General features: G+C 43.2%; 2 protein-coding genes across 3 annotated transcripts in view; one reads left to right on the top strand and one right to left on the bottom strand.

Annotated features, from left to right (window-relative positions):
• Window positions 1–13,901, top strand: part of Nt5dc1 (5'-nucleotidase domain containing 1) — a 107,095-nt gene extending 93,194 nt beyond the window's left edge. For both annotated transcript variants that reach the window (XM_027402134.1, XM_027402133.1), the window contains exons 9-12: window positions 1,144–1,262; window positions 2,878–3,027; window positions 8,731–8,899; window positions 12,442–13,901. In XM_027402134.1, coding sequence (XP_027257935.1) covers window positions 1,144–1,262; window positions 2,878–3,027; window positions 8,731–8,899; window positions 12,442–12,572 — 569 coding nt within the window. In that variant the 3' untranslated portion in view covers window positions 12,573–13,901. The remainder of the gene's footprint in view (window positions 1–1,143; window positions 1,263–2,877; window positions 3,028–8,730; window positions 8,900–12,441) is intronic.
• Window positions 13,902–16,687: 2,786 nt separating this feature from the next.
• On the bottom strand, window positions 16,688–22,320 carry Tspyl4 (TSPY like 4). Its single transcript, XM_027402132.2, has one exon. It carries the CDS (start codon window positions 20,504–20,506, stop codon window positions 19,277–19,279), a length of 1,230 nt encoding a protein of 409 aa, XP_027257933.1. The 5' UTR covers window positions 20,507–22,320; the 3' UTR covers window positions 16,688–19,276.
• Window positions 22,321–23,434: the final 1,114 nt, after the last annotated feature.

Raw genomic sequence — 23,434 nt, 5'->3', positions numbered from 1 at the left:
GAGGTGATTTGTATTACAAGCTGAGAACACATCTGGGGAGCCTGCTTATGACTTTTACATATAGAAATTAAATTTTAGCTTAAGGTATTTCGCAGTATTAGAGATGTGGTTTTAATACCTGACTTACATAGCTTTTCCCCTTCTGTATAAGCTCTTGTCCTGTTCCAAGGTTAATTTTATAGCAAAGCTAACAAAACTTAAGCTTTAGGAACCCCTCAGTTATCCTTCTCAGATCCCAGTAGAGACGATGACAATTTGGTATTCATTCTCTAAAAGAAGGCCCTTTGTATATAGCATGTAGCTGTGTCTCATTGAAACTATTCTTGAAACAGCAAAGAGGCCAAAGGTAACAAAAACCACAGGAAAGACCAAGTCAACTGTTTTGAAATCTAAAGTCATTGCATTCCTGGGAAAGTGGGCTTCTTCCTCTCATGTAGTTTCCAAAACTGTTCTAATGGCTTCCGGAGTCTTTGATGACATATCATCTTTTTCTTTAAACATTATTAAACAGGCAGATTATCTTCAACTCCCAGCCTGTATCCATTTTTTCCTTTGCAAGCAGGTAGGAGTTGCAGATAGCTTCTTTGGTAGGGGTGGGACCCATGTCCACCTCCGCCTCTCAGTGCTAGAACAGGATGCAAATTTTAAGCCTGGATTTAGCAGGTCACTGATAACAGTCTGTTTCCTCTCCCAAAAGACAGGATTTAATTGGGTTTCCATTATGATGTTCACTATGTGAACCATTTTATTAAGCAGAAGCAGGGTAGCAAGATGGCTCAGCAGGTAAGGGTACTTCCTGCCAAGACAGAGGACCCAACAACCTGAGTTTAATCCATAGAACCCTAGAGTTGAAGGACAGAGCCAACTCCTGAAATTTGTTCTCTGATCTCCAAATGTGCACCATACATGCATGCACCATGCATATATATACATATATACATACCATGCATATATATACATAAATATGTGTATATACATATATGTATATATATATATATGAATACATACATGTGAACACACATACACACAAACACAGAGCTTACTAAGTGCATGCATCTTCCCACATGATTTCCTTCTGTACATGGTCTATATATGGCCCTGAGTGTAGTCCAACTAAAGAGTGGTTGTCCACCATGTTTGCAGAGAACGATGAGGAGCAGGAGGAGCTGCCCTCTCTGGATAAACCTGGCTGGTACTCCCAAGGCAATGCTGCCCACCTCTATGAGCTTCTGAAGAAAATGACTAACAAGCCTGAACCCAAGGTAATTTCTGATTGAGGCAGAGTCTTTGATGTCCGCCTGCAGACACAAATGGTTGTGAACAAAACCGTGTCTGTAAATCGTTACGATTCAGTATCTTGGTGGGTTATATGCATCTGAGAACCTGCTGTATCTCTCTTCCTCCTCCTCTTCCTCCTCCTCCTCCTCCTCCTCCTCCTCTTCTTCCTCTTCTTCCTCCTTCTCCTTCTGACTTTAGGTAGATACTTGGTCTTTTTCTGTGACAGAGAAAAACAAGAATTCCAAAGAGGCCACAGATTTAGGAAGTACATAATTCAGACATGGGATGCCTGAAACATGGTGCTTTAATAATCAAAGACTATTTTATATGGAAAGTAAGCAGTGACTGAAATGACAGTGGCTTACCAGCTTTCCCTTAAAGTATTGCTTGCATCTTGGTCACATTGTCAAAGTTGGACATTGGTATGTGTTTACTCAAAATCCTTTCCTCTGCATGATGTATACCATAAGCCCAAAGAGCAGGAGAGATCACTGGGTAGCTGAGCCCTGGTCCGTTGGTACCTGCTTCCTTAGCCTCCTGAGAACTGGTCGGGGGTTCACTGGACACCAGACCTGGATAAGGGAGGAGCCTCGGTTCTTACCCCTTAACCTCATAACTCTTTTGTGAATTGAGAGATGTGGTCTGGATCAGCAGACTTTACATGCTGGAGCTATACATTCATGAGTTCTGTTTCAGCAGATCCAGAGTGAGCTCTCAGGGTGTGTAACAGGAAAAATAAAAGATCCAGAGACTGATATTGAGGTTCAAACTTCAAGCTGAAGATCAGAAAAGCAAAGCTGGTCACTAGCTCTTACTCTACCTCAGAATGGAAGGTGATCCTGACTCCACCAAACCTCATCCTGTAACCTCTCCTCGCGTAGCTGGAGAATCCTGAGACTTCATTGTCTTCCTATACTCAATGTGGCTGGAGAATGAATGCCTGATACTGACTACTGAAGACCCTGTTCCTAACTTTTATACCCTTCTAGTGCTGGGATTAAAGGTGTGTGATCCAAGGTGCTGAGATCATCTTTGTGTGAGCTGTTTCTCTTTAGGACTGGGTCAATCTTGTGTAGATCTGGGTGGCCATTGACTCACAGATCCTCTTAATCCTCAGTCCTAGGATTAAAGGTGTGTACCACCACCTCCTAGTTTCTGGTTGCTGGGATTAAAGTGTATATCACCACTGCCTGACCTTTATAGCTTGAGGCTGGCTTTGCTTTTCTGAATCCTCAGGCAAGCTTTAATATATCATAAATAATGTATCACCACAATGGTATGTGTTCTTAATAATAAGTAATCCCTATAAGTTATCAGTTTTCATTTTTAGAGGCAGATTTAATTATAAACATGAAAACATACAGGCTCACTTCTTCATTAGGAAAATCAAATAAAAATGTTTCTTCTACCTCCTTCCACAAACCTATGAATCTAATAGGACAGATAATTGGTCATCCATGAAATTATTTATGGATGTTTAAGTCGCTTATGCCACTTTTAGTTCTCCTCCTCTGTTGGCATTTTTTTTTTTCATTTTCTGTGCAGTGGCCACCAGTCTCATGCCCATGACTCATCCAGAGTTCTCTGTCTGAATCACAGGTCGTTTACTTTGGTGACAGCATGCACTCAGACATTTTCCCAGCTCATCACTATAGTAACTGGGAGACAGTCCTCATTCTCGAGGAGCTTCGAGGGCAAGAAGTGAAGGCTGAAGAAGCAGAGCCTCTGGAGAAGAGAGGAAAATACGAGGTAAGGATCCCATCTAGCCTTTTCTTGGGTGTTTAAAGCTGAAGTCTCCTTATGCTACCTGACTTTAGAATGAGCTAGGAATGGTGTCATATGCCTGTAGTCCACCACATGATAAATGGAACAAGAAGATCAGAATCTGGGGGCTAGCCTTGGCTACATAATGAGTTTTACCCCAGCCTTGGCTTCATGAGACCCTGTTTCAAAAAACAGGGTCTGACTGAATACTTCCATGTTTCTGTAGTTTATGTTTGAGTCACTATTATCCGACTAAGCAGATAGCTATAGCCAACTTAGTTGCATCATCTGCTTTTAAGAACCCAGTATGTGCCATCATCATTCCATCCAATTTTTGTTTTGCTGTTTGAACTCATTTTCTGCGATGCTTTGCAATACTTTCCAAACTAAGTAAAGTCCACCTGGAATGTGAAGATCACTTTGTTTGATATCCTGGCATTATGCTGGCCCTGCCCCCTGACAACTGGCAGGGTATGCACATCAGCATTCAGGCAGATGCTTAGACAGTTCAAAGGGCCCTGCGTTACTTATGCCTTAAGTGGCTGCGTAAGGACTCTGTATGCGTGTGCAAGCTTTCCCTTTTAAGCAAGGGCCTCCAGCCGGTTCTCTCGCTTTCAATTTCCTCTCCTGGTCCGACAACACCTACCCCTCCCTTCACTCCCTTTCCCAATAAACTCCACGTGGGTTTTGTTGAGTTCTGTGGTTCATGTTTTATTGCCTAAAGCTGCATCAAACAATAACAACTTTTTCCTCCCTGGATTTGTGACAGGAAGCATAAGGTCCAGGGACATCTCAAATGGAAGGAACTTGACAAGCTTTTGTACAAAAGTTCTCTTCTATAATCTTGATACATAAGCTGATTATCCACTCTTCTGTTAGAGCTTGGTGACAGATGAGGAAAAGTGGTACATGTTAGTGACTAGCAAGGCTATTAGAGTGACCGAGGAATAAGTTTCTTTACTTTATATATCATAAACAATCAGCCAGTCAAAGGTCTGGATTTTTTTTGGGGGGGGGGGTTGTTTGTTTGTTTTTGTTTGTTTGTTTTTTTCTTTCGAGTCAGGGTTTCTCTGTGTAGCTTTGGAACCTATCCTGGCACTCGCTCTGTAGACCAGGCTGGCCTCGAACTCACAGAGCTCCGCCTGCCTCTGCCTCCCCAGTGCTGGGATTAAAGGCATGCATCACCAACGCCTGGCCAAAGGTCTGTTCCTGAGACTGGGATTTTTACTTGGAGAGTCTCTGTGCCATACAGTTAGCCTTGTATTGAAGGGATGAGGAGCTCTCTCCTATGGCTTCCTTTGTCACTGTTATAATTTTATTCCTTGTTTTAACTAAAAACAAAAAGAAATTGCATACTTCCTAGAATATTGTATCTATAAATTAGGTTAAAAATAATTTGCTTTGCGAACATTTTTAACAAGTAAGAAAAAGAAGATACTATCCTTTAACTAAGGAAAGGCTGTCCACTAAATCCACAGTAGGAATGTAAGATATTTGAAGAAAATGAAGGAAGAGGAAAAATGTGGGTGTGGGGGTTGGGGGGGTGTGGAGAGAGAGAGAGAGAGAGAGAGAGAGAGAGAGAGAGAGAGAGACCCAGGCAGGTCTCAGTAAGGTCTCCTTCCAGGTTCTAAGCTAGACAAGGATACCTCTTATTGAGTATACCTCTTATTGATTACAAAAAAAAAAATAATGTGGAATAAAATTAAAAGGCAGTTTAGCAAATTGTCATATTTTACAGTTATGTGACCATTAGCAGAGAATCACCAAGGTACCAAGATTAATAGGAAAGTTCAGTCAGAATGCTGGAGCCAACAGCTATTCTCTACAGCAATCATAGTCACAGCTGTAGAGAGAGGCAAATTATCTACACAGACAACAAAGTGAACAACTGTAAGAAGTAGCCCACCCATCACATAAGAAGTAACCCACCAAACACATCTGTAAAATTTAAGCAAGCTTCTGTTAAAGTTTTTAAATACAAGCCTACATAATGTAAGAAATATACTTAATAGGGTATGGTAGGGTTTATTTACAAAATTGATGTGATGCTATGCAAAGTCCTGGGAGGATTTGGGCAGGTTTTCAGTATTTAGACAGAAGAGTCAACACTCATAAGACCAAGAAAATGAAATGGGTAAGGAAATGGGGATTTTTAGCCACATTACAAAGCTGTACTAATTTTTCGCTCTCAAACTCATGACTTGGTACCAAGTGAGCATACCTAACCCAGAATTCTATCTGTGAACACTTTTGTTTTTTGAGTCTGAGCCTCACTATGTAGCCCAGGCTTGCCTCAAGCTTGAAGTTCTCTTGCTTCATCCTCTTGAATTCTGGGAGTATATGGATGAATCACCATACCTGGCCAGTTTCTGAAATTTTTTAACACCAATATGATGTTGTTCAAAAAATTCCAGTGTCTGGAGTCTTTGAATTCTGAATTTTCAGATGATGGATTTTTCAATACTGAAAAATTCTAAAATCCAAGTAACCTCCTGGTCCCGGGATGTCAAGAGGAATGTTGTAAATAGAGAACAGCAGCCAAACAAGGCCACTTATCACACATGCAGGAGCCAACAGAACATTCCAGTCAGGAGTGAAAGGAGGAGAAAAATACTTTGAACTCCTTCCTCATTCTTTACATAAAAATAACCTCTGGAGGGATTATAGACCAGAAAGTAAAACACATGTCATGTTTATTGAAGAAAAGTTTGAATATATTTTTCTAATTTTAGTGGTTTGAATGAGAATGATCCCCATCGGTTGAATACCTAACCCCAAGCTGCTGGAACTATGTGAGAAAGATAAAGAGGTGTGGCCTTGTTAGAGGAAGTATGTCACTACAGGTGGGCGTTGAAGTTTCAAGGGCCAAAGCCATTCACAGTTAGCTTTCTGTGTCCTGCTTGAAGACAGGAATGTAAGCTCTTAGCTGCTGCTGCAGCCTCATGCCTGCTCTCATGCTCCCACCATGATGCTCCTGGACTCTAACCCTAACTGTAAGCCCCCAGTGCATTCGTCTGTAAATTGTCATGGTCGTGGTGTCTCATCACATCAATAGAAAAGCAGCTAAGACAGTCACCTCATTGTAAGGAATGATAAGAAGAAGAAACAGAGCCGGGGAAAACTGGCTCAGTCAGTAAAGTGCTTCCCTCAAAATCATAAGGACCTGACTGAGTTCAGTCCTCAGCACCCATGTTTTTAAACAGCTAGATTTGAGGCCACTTGTTTGTAATACCTATGGGGGGGTATGGAGTGGAAACAGGAGGATCCACAGGGCTTGCTGTCCAGCTGCTTTAGCTAAATCAGTGAGCACAATGTTCACAATGAACCTGTTTCAAAAAGTAAGGGTTAGACCGAGCCATTCCAGTAAGATGCTCAACCTCGACGTCTGTCCTGAACACACATATCCACACACAGATGTAAATACCTACCCTTTGGGAAATCCATACACAGTCTACCTGTGAAAGAAAGAGTCTGTGGTTAGCCTTAGAAATGGGCATATTATCTCTAGTATTCTCAGAGAAGGCTAGAAAATACTCTTTTAGAAAAAAACAAAGGAGTAACCCAGGCATGGTAATGCATGCATTTAATCCCAGCACTGGGGAGGCAGAGGCACTCGGATCTCTGTGAGTCTGAAGCCAACCTGGTCTACAGAGTAAGTTCCAGGCCAGCAGGAATACACAGTGAGACTGCCTATCTAAAATAAATAAATAAATAATAATAATTTAAACCTTTATTGATATACTGGCTTCATGTCTCAAATATATTGAAAGCAATAAATAAGTCTTCATGTCCTCACTCTTCTAAAAAGCAAATACTAAATGAGAAAATTCCAATGAAGTTGTATTTTTTTATTTTTTCTATTTTTTTATTTCATTTTACATTCCAACCACAGTTCTCCCTCCCACCCCACCCCCCAGTCCACCCACAGTCCCTCCTCACCCACCCCCCCAGTCCACCCACAGTCCCCTCCTCACCCACCCCAGTCACCCACAGTCCCCTCCTCACCCCACAGTCCACCCCACAGTCCCCTCCTCACCCCACCCCCCAGTCACCCACAGTCCCTCCTCACCCCACCCCAGTCCACCCACAGTCCACCCCCCCAGTCAGTCTCCTCACCCACCCCCAGTCCACCCACAAGTCCCCTCCTCACCCCACCCCCCCAGTCCACCCACAGTCCTCTCCTCACCCCACCCCCCCAGTTCCACCCACAGTCCCTCCTCACCCCACCCCCCCAGTCCACCCACAGTCCTCTCCTCACCCACCCCCCAGTCTACCCCCCTAGTCCTCCACAGTCCCCTCCTCACCCACCCCCCAGTCCACCCACAGTCCCCTCCCACCCCACCCCCTAGTCCACCCACAGTCCCCTTCTCACCCCACCCCCCAGTCCACCCACAGTCCCCTCCACCCACCCCATCCAACCCCCACAGTCCCCTCCCACCCCACCCCCCCAGTCCACCCACAGTCCCCTCCTCACCCCACCCCCCAGTCCACCCACAGTCCCCTCCTCCAGTCCACCACAGTCCCCTCCTCACCCCCCTCCACCCACAGTCCCCCTCCCCCCCAGTCCACCCACAGTCCCCTCCTCACCCCACCCCCAGTCCACCCACAGTCCCCTCCTCACCCCACCCCCTAGTCCACCCACAGTCCCCTCCTCACCCCACCCCCCCCAAGTCCACCCACAGTCCCCTCCCACCCCACCCCCCCAGTCCACCCACAGTCCCCTCCTCACCCCACCCCCCTAGTCCACCCACAGTCCACTCCTCCTCACAGGTAAGAGTTCCCATGAGGACCCAACATAGTCTGGCACAATAGTTTGGGGCAGGGCCAGGCCCCTCTCCCATGCATAAAGGCTGAGCATGGCATCCCACCATAGGGAATGGGCTCCAACAAGCTAGCTCATGTACCTGACTTGTATCATGTTCCTACTGCCAGGGCCTCTCTGATAGTCCAAGCTTCACAACTGTCTGCCACATATGGAGGGCCTAGTTCAGTCCCCTGGAGTCTCCATAGTTGTTGGTCTAGAGTTCATGAGTTTCCATGATCTTGGTTCAGCTGTCTCTGTAGATTTCTCCCTCATGATCTTGACCTCCCTTGCTCATATATTCCCTCCTCCCTCTCTTCACCTGGATTTCCAGAACTTGGCCTGGTTCTTGGTTGTGGATCTCTATGACTCATTCCATCAGTTACTGGATGAGGACTCTATGATGATAATTGGGGTATTCATCAATTTGATTACAGGGGTAGGCCAGTTCAGGCATCCTCTACACTATTGCTAGGAGTCTGTGTTGGGGTCCTCTTTGTGGATTCTTGGGAGTTACTATAGCACAGGTTTCTCTCTAAGCCCATAGTGGCTCTCTATTAAAATAGATTTTTTAATTATCCTTCAATAATACTAGTAATAATGATAGGTAAATTGGAATTATTTTAATCATAGGGAAAATATCTTATATACTTAAGGATAGTCTTCAGATTGTGACAATTGACCATCTAAAGAGCCAATTCTGGGTCACATTAAAAGGCCCTCATAATAAGGGACTATTACTTTCTTTGCAAAAATGTATTATGTTCCCAAACTGGGCTCATGTGTTCCTATAGCATTTCCCTACTTCTGTTTAGTGACTGAAAACACTTACAAGACCAGTTCACGGCAAAATCCCATTCTAATCACAGTTGTTCTTTCTCTTCCAGCCACCAAAGGTTAAGCCTCTAAACTCCTTATCTAATAAATGGGGCTCCTATTTTATTGACTCAGTCTCAAGACGAGGGAATGCAGAAGACTCTTTGGTTTATACGTGGTCCTCTAGGAGAATCAGCACCTACAGCACCATTGCAATTCCGAGCCTCGAAGCAATTGCAGGTAATGCAGGATACCTGGGAAGCCTCCCTGTCAAAGGTAGTAGCTGTTAAATCCTAACTGTGTTGTCTCAAAAGGAGGAGTCTTCCAAGACATTGTTGGTTTTTCCTTTATATTTGAGATTATAATTTAATTACGTCATTTCTCACTTCCCTTTCCTTTCCTTCCTCCAAACCCTCTCATACACCCCTCCTTGTTCTCTTTCAAATTCATGGCCTCTTTTTTCATTAATTGTTATACACACACACACACACACACACACACACACACACACACACACACTCCTAAATATATCCTACTCAGTCTGTATACTGAGTTATTTTTAGGGGAAAGAGCTTCTAAATATGGCAGCCTGACACACACACTCCTTTCTGGACCCAACTACAAAAAAAAATCTGTTTGAAAAAATTGGATACAAGTTGGGAGAATCACCAGGACAAGATGCTTAGGAAGCCCGGTAAGATGAACATGGCTTTGGGCTGCTTTCCCCCAAAGAGTCCACTGAGGTTGGGTAAACTTTTCAGTAACTCCTGTACCTTCTAAGGTAGGAACTGGAAGAGATAATGGGCCTGGCCAACTCCTGCAGTCAGTCTCTGCTGTAATGAATTAAGGCAGAGACCACATTTTCACAGGGACTGAAGCTCAGCATCTATCTCTTCAGGCCTGCCTTTCTTATGCTTTCTCTCTACACCCTAGGAGAGAACTCCACAGGGCTGGCTTCTCTCAGAAGAGCTAATGCTCTTGTCAAACAAAACTGAAAAAAGCCCTGTTTCATGGCTGGGAAGGGGGGCAGGGGTTGTACCTTATTTGTTCTGATGTGGGAGACACTTCCTCACAATGTAGCATGGTAATCACATTCTTGGGAATAAGTTGTGTCTCCTACACACCCCTGGCTTGATTATGTCAGCCACAGACTGGGTAGTTAGACACCATTGCATTACTTACCTCAGAATAAGAAAGGCAGCTCGAAGAAAAAGTGTGATGGCCGTGAATTTACACATGCGAAAGGCAAAATCCTTTAGGATTCAAATCCTGCTGATATCTGTGGAAGTCCCAGGAGCCATTCTGTTTCTCTGTGTTGCTTTACAGGGTGGGAATGTATACATTTTGGTTCACTTCATTTAATCACTCCATAATTGGGATAGTATGGCTGATATTGTGTATTCGTGGCAGAATTGAAGAGAAGGTTGCTACAGTAAGCAAGATCAGGAGAAGGGAGTTCTTTGCCATTTTGTTCTGAGAGTCAGCTGCCATCAGTGACTTCCTACAGCACATGTAACTGTTTCCTTCTTGCTGATGCAATTTTCTCATGAATCCCTAATTTGGTGATCTTTAACTTTAACCTTAGTTTACCTCTTCTATACGTGTGTGCGCGCGCACATCCACTTTCACTTTTCTCCTTCACAGGCCTGGATCTCACCAAGTAACCAAGTAGGGTGGGCTAGCTAGCTGGTCAGCAAGCCAGAGAGCTGTCTATACCCACGTCCCCAGCAGTGGGGTTTCAATGTGGGTTGTGGGGATCCAACTCAGAGCCACCTCCCCAACCTTGGGTTAATATTTTTTTTTATTTTCTATTCTTTTTAGTGCATTGTGTATAACTATGTGTACACACATATGTGTAAGTCCCATACAGGCCAGAAGAGGGCTTTAGATACCATGGAAGTCAAAGGCATAGGTGTTGGTGAGCTGCCTAACATTAATGTTGGGATCTGAACTCTGATCCTCTTGATGAAGCAGCAAGCAGTGTTAACCCCTGTGTCATCTCGCCAGCTCCCTGATTTCTTTTCTTTTTCTAGTTCTTCTCCTTCTTTGAGATTTGTTTTTATTAATTTAAATATGTGTGTCTGTGTATATCTGTGTCTGCTTGGATGTGCACTGGCATGCAGGTGTCCACATAGGCATCAGATCCTCTTGGAGCTGCAGTTACATCAGTGTGAGCCATTTGATGTGGATTCTGGGAAGGGGAGGCCAGGTATAGACAGCTCTCTAGCCTGCTGACCAGTTGGCTAGCCTGGGGTCCTCTGTGAGAGCAGTATTTGTTCCTAACCACTGAGCTATCTCCAACCAACCCCACTTTTTAAGATGATGGGGGGCAGGGCAGAAGAGGGCATCAGACCCCTGAAACTGGAGACCCAGGTGTTTGTGAATGACATTATGTGGATGCCGGGAAGCAAATCCAAATCCTCAGGAAGAGCAGCTTTTAATTGTGGAGCCACCATTCCAGCCCCCATATTTCTTTAAAAAAAAAAAAAAAAAAAAAGATTTATTTATTGTGGATACAGTGTTCTGCCTGCATGTATCTCTGCAGGCCAGAAGAGGGCACCAGATCTCATTACTGATGGTTGTGAGCCACCATGTGGTTGTTGGAAATTGAACTCAGAATCTTTGGAAGAACAACCCATGCTCTTAACCTCTGAGCCATCTCTCCAACCCAAGCCCCCATATTTTTTGTTTGTCTTTATTTTTGTTTTTCAAGACAGGGTTTCTCTCTGTTGCCCTGGCTGTCCTGGAACTTGATCTGTAGACCAGGCTGGTCTCACAGAGATCCACCTGCCTCTGCCTCCCGAGTGCTGGGATTAAAGGTGTGTGTCACCACCACCTAGCACCTCCATATTTCTTAATAATAACAAAGCTTTGTTGTTACTATAAGTAGCATTGCTGTTTTGCATGTTACTTAGTTAATGTCATTCATATTTAAATACCCAGAATCCAGGGTAAATGATGTTTACTGTGTTACAGGTTTTCCTGTTCACAGTAAACGTGGCTTTCTCTGACATCAAGAAAGCAATGTTTGCTCTTCATATCCAGTGGTAGTTTTTATCTGATAAAGATTAACTGCTTGAGCCTTGATGCCTCTCTGTAGCACCTAATAGAAAGTACAATTTGGGCAGAGTTCTGGGGATTATATGTAGTATATGTAAATGTGATTTGGCAAACATCATATTGTAAATTTTAATACTTACCCTATACTCTATAACCTTGGTGCCAAGCTGTCTGTAGCACAGGTTTCAAAATTACCGATAAAATAGAAACAATGAATAGTTTTACTACGACTTTTGTTTTGACACTATAATTACATCATTTCCCCTTCCTTTTCCTCCTTCCAAATTCTCCCATGTATCCCTCCTTGCTCTTTCAGAAACATGGCCTTTTTCATTAATTGCTGTAACATCCATATATGTATCTACATATATATTCCTAAATACATAACTACAAACTACTCTGTCTGCATAATGCTGCTTGTATGTACCTGTTTTCAAGGTTAACAGTTGGGCACTGGATAATAAGTGCTGTGCTCTTCCCTGGGCACTGCCAGGGAAGAGCCTCTCAGTACCTCCCAGTGCCTCCCACTCCCAGCATTCCCTGTTATCTGCAGTTCTTTGTGTAGTGTGGAAGCTTCAGGGTCATTTTCCCATTCACTTTAATGTAACTATTATTGTTGTCCTTGTTCTGCTCATGAAATGCTGAATTTTAATCTGTTTGTATTTATGGAAGGACTTTGGAGCTTATAAAACATTCATTTTTTTTCCTTCCCTCCTTCACAGAGTTACCCCTGGACTACAAATTTACAAGATTCTCTACAAACAGTTCAAAAACAGCTGGTTACTATCCATTGGTTCATTATACCTTGTATTCTCAAGACACAGACAGTAAAATAGTATTTACTGAAAAATGAACCAACCGTACGTGCAACAGACATACTGTTGAAAATGTTAATTTTCAAAAACTACAGGTGTTTTATAGGAACAATTTTTCAATGAAAATTGACCAAATGGGTACTTGTTAATCTGTCTTTTTAAAAACATGTATCATTTTATATAAATCACTTTAATGTTTAACAGTTCTTGTTATAGTAAAAATTTTAGTAACCTAAACTAGAAAAGAACATGATTAATATTTTCTATATAGTAGTTTTGAGGATTCTCCCTAGATGATAACTAACACATATGCAAGCATATATTTATACATCTCCTTAGTCCAACAGTTTCCAAGCCTGGTCCACAAACCAGCAGAGCAACATAGATCTTCAAAATGCACATTTGAGTGCTGTGTTCCAAACTTCCTGAATCAGAAGTTTCAGGAGCAGGGCCCAGCAATGGCTTTTGAACTAGCCTACCATTGAATGTGGTTCTCAACTGTGATTGAGACCTAGTGAGTACACCCTGTGCTATAAAATAGATTTGTATGGATAAATACAGCTGAATATTCATATCTTTCCTATGTTCATATCGAAAAGTTTAACCAGAATTGATAGCCAAACACGAGTCTAGTAAAACTCCTTTTTTTTCCCAAGATATTGAACTTTTTGCTATTTCTTTTTTTCTCAAAATGCACAAATAAAGAGACACGATTTCTTGAGATAATATAGCCTTATCCCTTAGTATCAATTTTTCCCATTAGGAAGAAGTTGAATTTTTACCTATTAAACTCAGTTTCAGCTTTGTCCTTGGGAAGAGAGAATACTAAGTGGCTTAAAGAAGCACTCTGTGGAGTGTTATCAGTCCACTCCAGGTCAGGGTAGGTGTGTCCTCTGTAGGTTCAGTTAGTTACATTAGTACCATTTGCATCAGATCATGTTCACACAAGATGTTTGGATTCAGTTGACGTTTGTAAGTTCCTGGCCCCCTTTTGCCTGTTAACCTCACTCTCCATAATAGACAGGACTAGAAAACATTACTGTTATGTTTTCTTAGAATTTAGCATATTAACATATGCACTGAAAAACTATTTTTTAAAAATTTGTAAATGTTCAGATAGATCCCAAGTGTACTATGAGGATGCATGTCTCAGGGTAATTAAAAGGATAACTTTTTTTCTTATCATCCATATCTCTGATGTTGGTCAATAAGTATACATACACAGTGATGTATTTGATATCCAAAATGTCATTTGAGTGTTATACTGAGCACTCACAATCAAGCTTAGGGCCAAATAAAAGATGCTGTCTATTGTATGCTTTAAGTAGAAATTTCACTTTGCTTTAAAATAAAGCTATTTTTCCCTATGGGAGTTTCTTGTGTTACTGGACAAGAATGCTTATTGCATTTGTGTGTGTGTGTGTGTGTCTGTGTGTGTGTGTGTGTGTGTGTTTCTTTCCCTCTACATGCATGTCCCAGGGATTAAACTCAGGTCATCACACTTGGGGTAAGTGCCCAAAAATATGTGTTTCATTGCTTATAAATGATTGTTGATATAAGAATTGAGAAGCCCAAATTTTAAAAATACTTTTTTAGACCACTGAAGAATATGACGAAAGTAATTTCAGGTGGAAAGTCCTTTCCCAGTTCCCACTTGAAGACCTTGACGAGGCACCAGCAGCTTATCTGACCTCTCCTTTTCCATCTTACAGAGGAGTCAGAATTTGGAGCACCTTTCCCCTTGTAACACACCCACCGGCTTGTCACTGCTGACTCTAGTGAGTGCTTCCTTATTAAGCTACATTTAGATTTTATGTCCTGGTTCATACAAAGTGCCAGTGTTTCTAACTGAATAAGGAAGATAAACATGGGGCTGACAAGATGGCTTTGTGGGTAAAAGTGCTTACTGCCCAAGTCTGATCACCTGAAACCCAAGAAAAGGTGGAAAGAAAGAACCGGCCCCACTTCCATGTTCTGTCATCCCTCCACGTATGCTGTGTCACACATGCCCAGATACACACAATGATAAAAATATTACATTAAATAGTATCACATAAATTAAAAAGAGGGAGCTGGAGAGGTGGGTGGCTCCAAGTTTAAGAGTACTTGCTGCTCTTGCAGAAGACCTGTCTTGTAACTCCAGTTCCAAGGGGTCTGAAGCCCTCTTCTGGCCTCCTGGTCTCTATAGGCACCAGGCACCCACACATAAAATGATTAAGTCTTTTTTGAATATTAACAAAAAGCTGTTTATCATTTCTATGATATCATTGTTATCTATGTGTGTGCCTGCTTATCTGTATGTGAAGATGTATGTAACTGCCATGGAAGCCAGAAGAAAGCATTAGATTCCCTGAGGCTGGATTATAAATGTGAGCCACTAGATGTGTGTGCCAGGAACCAAACTGGAGTCCTCTACAAGAGCCACAGTGCTCTTAACCACTGAGCTATCTTTCCAGCCCGTGTTTCTTCCTTCATAGTTATATATACTAAAAAGCATGGAACTTTCTAACATAACCAGTGTGTTTTTTATGATAACTTAAGGACCTATACTGATTTTTTTTTTTTTTTTTTTTTTGGTTTTTCAAGACAGGGTTTCTCTGTGTAGCTTTGGAGCCTATCCTGGCACTCTCTCTGGAGACCAGGCTGGCCTCGAACTCACAGAGATCCGCCTGCCTCTGCCTCCCGAGTGCTGGGATTAAAAGGCATGCGCCACCAATGCCCGGCTTAGGACCTATACTGATTTTTATCACTTATAATATGGTTGTCATTGGAAAGATACTCTTTGTGAGCCACCCTTGCTTCCATTTATGCTAACAGCTCCTCCCTCGGTCTGAGTCTTATGGGGCTTAAAATAGCCTCTGTAAGAAACATCATGGGGTCTGTGAGTGCCAAATAATCTCCCTAAACAGTGTGCTGCTTTGAAAGAAGTGCTCTGTGCTACATACCTGTAATCCTGCCACTTAGGGGGACAGAAGCAGGACGATCAAGAGCCAGAAACCAGCCTGGACTACACACATGGTGACACCATCTCAAAGGACAAAATGGTTAATAGGAACACCCAAAATATAAGCATGTGACTGAATATATCTAGACACACTTAAAATATTTCATAACTTCAGTTATGAGTGATGGTTTTCCCAGCCACTATTCCATAAAGGTTTAGAGGCTAAACACGTCTGCATTATCTGTGTTAAGAAAGGTATGTATGCTAAATGGTTTATGAAAATGAATAACCAAATATTTTAGCCATCTAAGCAAAAAAATTGACAAATGGACCAAGATTTCTGCTTAGTTAAAAACTATCAAGTAGCTGGATAGTCTGAACTTGCTGGCACCTGGCCCATTTCCTACATGCAGGTGTTGCTGACATTGATTCCTGGGCTTGGGAAGAGAGCTGCGGTTTCTCTTGCAGGTTAACCATCTGTTGCAGCCTCTGCCTTTTTCCTATCCTAGATGTAACCAGAGCATACCACTGTACACTGCCATTCCTTTATTTTCAGCTTTAGTCTAACAAAGGTATTCCTTCTTTTGATGAGACAGCGCCACTCCCTCGCTGCAGGGTAACATGGCTTCTGCTCTGCTTAATCTATTGTGAAATTTAGACTCTGACATCCTATCTACGTCACTTGCCAAACAGCCGGTTCATTCCTACAGCCCTTCCCCTGCTCCATTCCCTTGAATTTATTTTTTTCTTGCTCAGTTTTAGGTCTTAATTTCCTTCTTTTGATACAGTCTTAATACTAGATAGATAGATAGATAGATAGATAGATAGATAGATAGATAGATAGATAGGTCATAGATGATAGATGAGTGCCATGTATATACCATATATACATCTTGTATTAAGGCTATATAAAAGGATATATATATATATATATATATATATATATATATATATAATCAGCCCAGCTGCCTGTGAGTTGCTTTGTAGCCCAAGCTGGCCTCATATTCCAGCTCCTCCTTCCTCAGGCTCCCCAGAGCTGCAGTCACAGATGTGTGCTGCCACACCCAGTTCCCCTAGTTATTCTCTGTGCAGCCTCAAAATGAGTTCAGATAGTCTCCCACCTGCTGGCCAAAAAATAATAATAATTTTGGTCTGCTCAGTTCATGTTGCCCAGTGAACAGAAGTGAAGACCTTCATCACTGCCCAGCCTGTATTAGCCCAGACAGCACAGAGCCTTTTATTCATCTTTATTCATTTATTTCTTTTTGGTGAAGACAAGAAACATAACAGTAACATAGTTTTCCTTCAAGCACACAGGAAAAGACAAAGGACTAAGATTCTCATTTACTGTGATAGCAATTCTAGTCCCCACACTGGTTAAGAACATAATGTCAAGTATTACTACAGCAAGAAATACCAGTAGGACAAGTTACATTTTTCCTTTTGAAATCACTTTTACAAGACACAGCAACAGTTTTCAAAATCTTCAGACGTCAAAGATCACATTGTGCGGATTGTGTTTCTAAGAATACAGCTATAGATGGACAGACACCAGAATAAGTTAATCTAGTAATGAATATTCACAGGAATCTTCATACTGCAAAGGACAGAAATTCAAATGTTTGCACTTGTTTCAATTATAAGCAAAAGGCAGGCTTGTAAACATCAATTCTGCCAGTCAGCTGACAGGGAGTAATAGGGTTTGGTCAAGCATAATGGGATAAGGAGTGCACACCATTGATCTCCCACAGACAAAGGTCACTCCTGGAATCTGAAGGGAAAAACCACCCAGACTTACATCTGTTTTTAAAAGATCTATTGGTGCAGTTGAGAATTAGGAAAAGCTATAGGAAAATCCTCCAAGCATCCCTTTTAAATCCCAACCCATCTGATCTCCCCATTCCGCCCTGGAATGTGCCTCAGGGAACCCTGCCCCCAACCCTGCTCCTGCAAGTCATCACAGCCGGCCTAGAACTCACTCTGTAACATGCTCCCTTTCCCTCTAGTCCTCTGCTTAAATTCCCAGCCTCCACGAAGGTATCCAGATCTCCTGAGACCTGGAGGAGCTTCCGACAAGTCCTTTAAGGCAGAAAGGGAATGGATGAGGGTGACAGCTGCAGGCTCAGAACTAGGAGCCTCTGTCACTGCTGTGTACCTACTGGAGCATGTCCTGTAAACCCAGACTCCTCACATCCCCCATCCCTCAGAAGAGGCTTGGAGTCTCCCACAATGCACTCTACAGCCCACTCCCTCCTTTGTTAGGATGGAAACAAGGAAGGAAATTCAAAAACTGATAAAGAAGGGCCAAGGTCGGACAAACTGAACAGGAATGACACACATGGCTGCTCTCTGATCATTCTACAGGCTGAGGCCCAAAGACCAGGCGGCTTTAGAAACAGGTGCAGTCATAGCTGGTTCGTTCACATTCTGCAACACGGAGGTACAGTCTGTCATTGAAAGTGTTCTTTCTCTTCTCCCAGATTCTCAAACTAGAGCTTAAGAAATACACAGCGTATGGTAGAAAGGGTTAGGAGGGAAGAGTGGAGGTTGTCTCCCTTGACATTTTCAAATGTTGCTAAGAGAAGTGTGAAATAGTGAGGGCAGCAAGAGATTTGGACACTACAGTACCTTTTTTTTCTGCCTGTGAACAATGGGGGAGGGAGGAAAAAAAAAACCCTGCTGCCAGTTTTTTCTGTCTCTGGCTGTAACTGCTTCAAAGAGAAAAGAACAGGGAAAAAAAAAAGAGAGAAGAGTCAGTGAGAGAAAGACACAGCAAACCCTGTGTGCCACAAATGATTTCTAACCACCCTGACCTAGGCAGCTTGGACTTAATCAGAGTGGGTGTGGACGAAGGAAGAGGGGGGTTACCTAACAAAGTTGCCTGGATTCGGAATAATTTATTGGCTAGGGCTCAGAAGAAACTAACTGCTAGAAGGGAGCCACTCCAGTTTGCCTTGGGCACTGCCACATGTGACTACACATCCTGCCCAATAGCCAACTGAGTCGTGAGCAATGCTACATACTGTAAGTGATCCTGTGTGCTGCCTAGGAGCTTAGGTCATTAGTTCCTGAGGAACAGTGTTGGCCTGTGCAAAGCTCAACCAGAAGAGAACTGGTGGGCAATTGCACAGGTCTTCATACTCACCAGTAGCTGATCACGATGCACAGTAACCAAAGGTACAAGACCAATGTGGAAACATAAAACACTCCTCGACTGTTACTTCACTCATGACTAGTAGTCACCCACCAGCCTTTATACTAATAACAAGCAGGGCAAAGAGCAAAGGCCCAAGAAGACAGCTAGAATCAGTTGGAATGTCCTGTTGGGCTGACGGCTGGGTTGGGATACAGTTCCATCTTGCAGTGGTGAAAGTCACACTTCATCACAGTACATAGACATCAGGGACACAGTATGAAACCTGGCTAGTTCTTGGTAAGGATGTGTCAAGCTTTCTTGTGGTAGAGAACCACTTTTCAAAACTGGAAGAAGACATGGTCACAGACAGGAACCAAGCCATGCAAAGGAAGGCAGTACACACTACAGCACTGTGAGCTTGGCATAGAAGCAGTTCGGAGGCCATGCACTTGGAACACCATTAACACTATGCAGAATGTCATGATGGCCTAGAGAAAGAAGAGCACAGACTTGGAAGCCACAGTCTTGAAACTACTGGAGACTTAGAAGAACCAAAGGACACAATCCAACAGGAAGAGAAAGCAGACAGAAGGCTGCATGCTGCTAGCCAAGCCGAGGAGATGGTAGGACTCTCCTGCAGGAGCTTCTTGAAAGGGCAGAGTTTAGCCAGACTGGAACCTGAAGGACCTGGGACTCTCCACTGGCTGTCTTGGTGGGACTCGAACTCCTCTGCGTGGCCCATCGCCCATCAGATAGTATTGCAGGGGATTGGACCATAGCTCCCCTTTGATAATTTCAGCTATTCTGTCGAATTCTAGGAGGCTGTGGTCTGAGAACCAATTGAAGAAACTGGGAATCGTGTTCCCCTCACGATTCCTGTGGATATGGGCCTGGGGTTCTTGGCCCCGGTGCCAGCGGATTGGAGTAGAGAGCGACACCACTCGACCGGAGGATCTGCGCTCATATTCCTTGACCAGCCCCTCGTTTCGGAAGTAGGGGTTGCTTTGAAAGATGAACTTAAACTTGCAGCCTGCTCTTGGGTGCTTAAGCTCCTCCACCTCTAAATTGATCATGTATCTCATCATGTCTTCATCTTGGCCACTGATCATTGGTGACAGCTGGGGGTGGTTCCGAAAAGCGGTGACCCAGAAACCTGGGATATTTTGGATGATGAAACTTCGGCGCTGCATGTGCAGCCTTCTCATCCGCCCGAATTTGCGTTCCAGCTGGAGGAAGGCCCTGTCGGCCTGCGCATTTACATTTGACAGCTCTTGATCGATGGCCTCCAGCGAGTCCATGCAATTATTGATCTTCGGGGGCCTAGGACGATTCTCCTCCTTCCCTCCTCCAGCTACCTTTTTTTCTTTCGGTACCCCCTTCTTTTCCGGCATCGCCGCCCCTGCTTCTCCCTCCTTTCCCGCGGGCGCAGAGATGGCGCACTTCGTCGCCATCATTTCCTTGGTCTTCTTCACCCCCGGCATCATCTGAGACCCCAGGCCCACGGCACCACAGGCTTCCAGAGCTTTCGGCCCAGCAGGGCTGCGCGGCCCTCCAAGCTGACAGCCATTTTTATTGCTGTCATCAACTGCCGCAGGGGCTGAGGCTCCATCCCCGCCCTTTGATGGAGACAGAGCATCCTCCAGCCCCTCTCCGGCCGCCTCAGCACCATGATTCTCAGACACTGCAGGGCAAAGCGCAGGTCCGCAGTGCTCGGAATCCGGGGGCGCGCCTCCCTCCGCACCGGCCTCACCTGCAGCCTCCATCGCCCGCGCTGCTGCGTCAGTTTCCTCGCAGAGCCCCTGATCCTGATTCAGATCCAGATCTTCCCGGGCAGGGGCAGGGGTCGTGGTGTTAGTGAGAGGGAGCTCATTGCCCTCATCCAGGCCGCTCATTTTGGAAGATGTCAGCCCTGCAGAGGAGCCTTCCTTGTCCTCTGCAGACGCAGCGCAGCACCGCAGTGAGTGTTTAGCTCCACCCCTTTTCCTTCAGGGCTGCTGCTACCATGGCAACCTGTGACGTCAGAGTAGCAGCTGCGGCTAACTGTAGCGCGAGAATTCGCTACCCAGGTAATTATGCTTGTCAATCAAGTGTATTCTTTTTGTCTTTTTATAAGATGCTGTAAATTTAATCTTCTCTGGGACATTGCGTTCATTTACATAAATGGATGCAGAATTATATTAATGTGTATTCGTAAATCTCTGAATTAATTTCGACAGTACCTAAACGCAATAAATTAAAAAATAGGAGCTATTGTCTAATAAAATCAGATCTCATCGAGCTCCTCAGAAATAGAAAAGCGAATTCACCATCTCATAGGCCTTCCTTATTTGGGACACAGAGTCATGGCGGTTACTGAGGAATTGCGCAGAATCTGATTTTGAAAAGGAAGTGTCGTTACTGTTTCCATTTTCATGCAAACAAGACAGTCAAAAGATACATTTCAATTTCTGTAACCATTTTGATGTTTGTATACATTGACCAACGTTTATGAAGCAATTGGATATTTATTCACTTTTAAACGAATAGTTTAAACTGCTCCTTATTTACAGGTGGCCACACGAATGCCATATGCACAAATTTAGCCCTTAGGTATTTCTGGAGGAAATACAATCTCAGAGGACTTTAATTTCTAAAACGATGCATATTAATGCTCCTTTGTCTTGGGTTATAATCTTAGTTTCTGCTTCATGGATATGAAGCCAACAAACATTTGCCCAAATTTGCTTTTGTAATAGTAGAAACAATTATCACTTTTTTTGACAGCTGAATTATTGTCTCTTTAAAGTAGCTACTTAAAAAAAAAAAGAAAGGTCATGCATTTAAGTCAACTTAGAGAATTTATTTGTAATCACACTGTCTCTTAGTTTGTTAAAATTCTGCATATTTAATGTTTCAATTCCTATTAGAACAAGCTCTTTACATTGGGGGATTAATTGACTCTCCCCCAGAGTATGGTTATGCTCAAATACAACTCTGGAAATAAGAGTTTAAAGAAAAATAGCATTCCCCCAAGAACTCTAGTGAGGAAAGTGGTGGTACTTGGTTCAACTAAGACTGGAAAGTGATGACAAAGTCTCTGGTGAACAATGAACGGAATATCATTCAGTTTGATTTTTTTCTTTTTAATCCAAAGTTAACTGTCCCTACTCAAAGACAGGATATTCAGATTGACCTCTTCCTGCTAGAAAATAAATCAATTGTCCAAATAAAATAAAAATGCGCAAACAAGATTAGTTTCACATACAGTGTGTTTCACCATCGATGGTGTTAGTGTAGATGAATCAGGAAATTATTCTAAATGTGCCATATATTCAAACAGTGTCATTTCTGGCTTCATGTGCAAAGTGCTGTGCATGCCTGAAAACGTCTTGTCAATGGGAAGGCTTAACACTGGGTGATAATTTTATAGAAGGAATGGTCTCAGTGACAAGCATCCCTGAAGTTCCTATAAATGCCCACACACACTTACTGTAATAACCATAATTAGTCCCACAACTAAGAAGTGGTAAACACACATTCTGGTTTTGTTTTTTGTTTGTTTGTTTTAACACTTGTACATAAGCTATTTCCATTCCTGGTCCCTAGCTGGGAGGAATCAGCCTTTAAGATAATATTAAAAATCTGGCTCTAACTTTGGAAATCAGTATGGCAATTCCTCAGGAAAATGGGAATCAGTCTACTACAAGATCCAGCAATTCCACTCTTAGGCATATACACAAAAGATGCACATTCATACAACAAGGACATCTGTTCAACTATGTTCATAGCAGCATTGTTTGTAATAGCCAGAACCTGGAAGCAACCTAGATGCCCCTCAACTGAAGAATGGATACAGAAAATGTGGTACATTTACACAATGGAGTACTACTCAGCAGAAAAAAAAAAACAATGGCATCTTGAAAATTGCAGGCAAATGGATGGAACTAGAAGAAACCATCCTGAGCGAGGTAACCCAGTCACAAAAAGACAAACATGCTATGCACTCTCTGACATATGGATTTTACACATAGAGCAAAGGATTTCCAGCCTATAATCAAAACCACCAGAGAAGCTAGGCAACAAGGAAGACTCTACGAGAGACATACATGTCCTTTCCCGGGGAAGGGGAAAGGGACAAGATCTCCTGAGCAAATTGGGAGCATGGAGGAGGGGAGTGGGAACTAGGAGAATGAGAAAGGGAGAAGAAGAGGGGTGAGGAGGACATAAGGGACCAGGAAGGTTGTATAGGGGGAAGAATAGAGAAGAGCAAAATAAGAGATACCATAAGAGAGGGAGCCATTATATGTTTAAAGAGAAATCAGGCACTAGGGAAATGTCCAGAGATCTACAGGGATGACACCAACTAACAATCTAAGCACCAATGGAGAGACTACCTTAAATGCCCTCTCCTGATAATGAGATTGATAACTAACTTATATGCCATCCAGGAGCTTTATCTAGCAGCTGATGGAAGTAGAGGCAGGCACCCACAGCTTAACACTGAACTGAACTGGAATCCAGTTGCAGAGGAGGATTGATGAGCAAAGGAGTCAAAACCAGGCTGGTGAAACCCACAGAAATAGGTGACCTGAACAAGGGGGAACTCTTGGCCCCCAGACTGATAGCTGGGGAAACAGCATGGAACTGATCCAGACCCCATGAATGTGAGTGTCAGTGAGCAGGCCTTGGAAATCTATGGGGCCCCTTGTAGTAAATCAGTACTTATCCCTAGTATAGGAATGGACTTTGGGAGCCCATTCCACATAGAGGGATACTCCCTCATCCTAGACACACAGGGGAGCCCTGTCCCAAAGGATATGATAGACTCTGAAGATCCCACA

Source organism: Cricetulus griseus, chromosome 2 (genome assembly GCF_003668045.3).
Source record: "Cricetulus griseus strain 17A/GY chromosome 2, alternate assembly CriGri-PICRH-1.0, whole genome shotgun sequence".
Classification (NCBI taxonomy): domain Eukaryota; kingdom Metazoa; phylum Chordata; class Mammalia; order Rodentia; family Cricetidae; genus Cricetulus; species Cricetulus griseus.
This window is presented reverse-complemented; position numbering and strand designations above follow the sequence as displayed.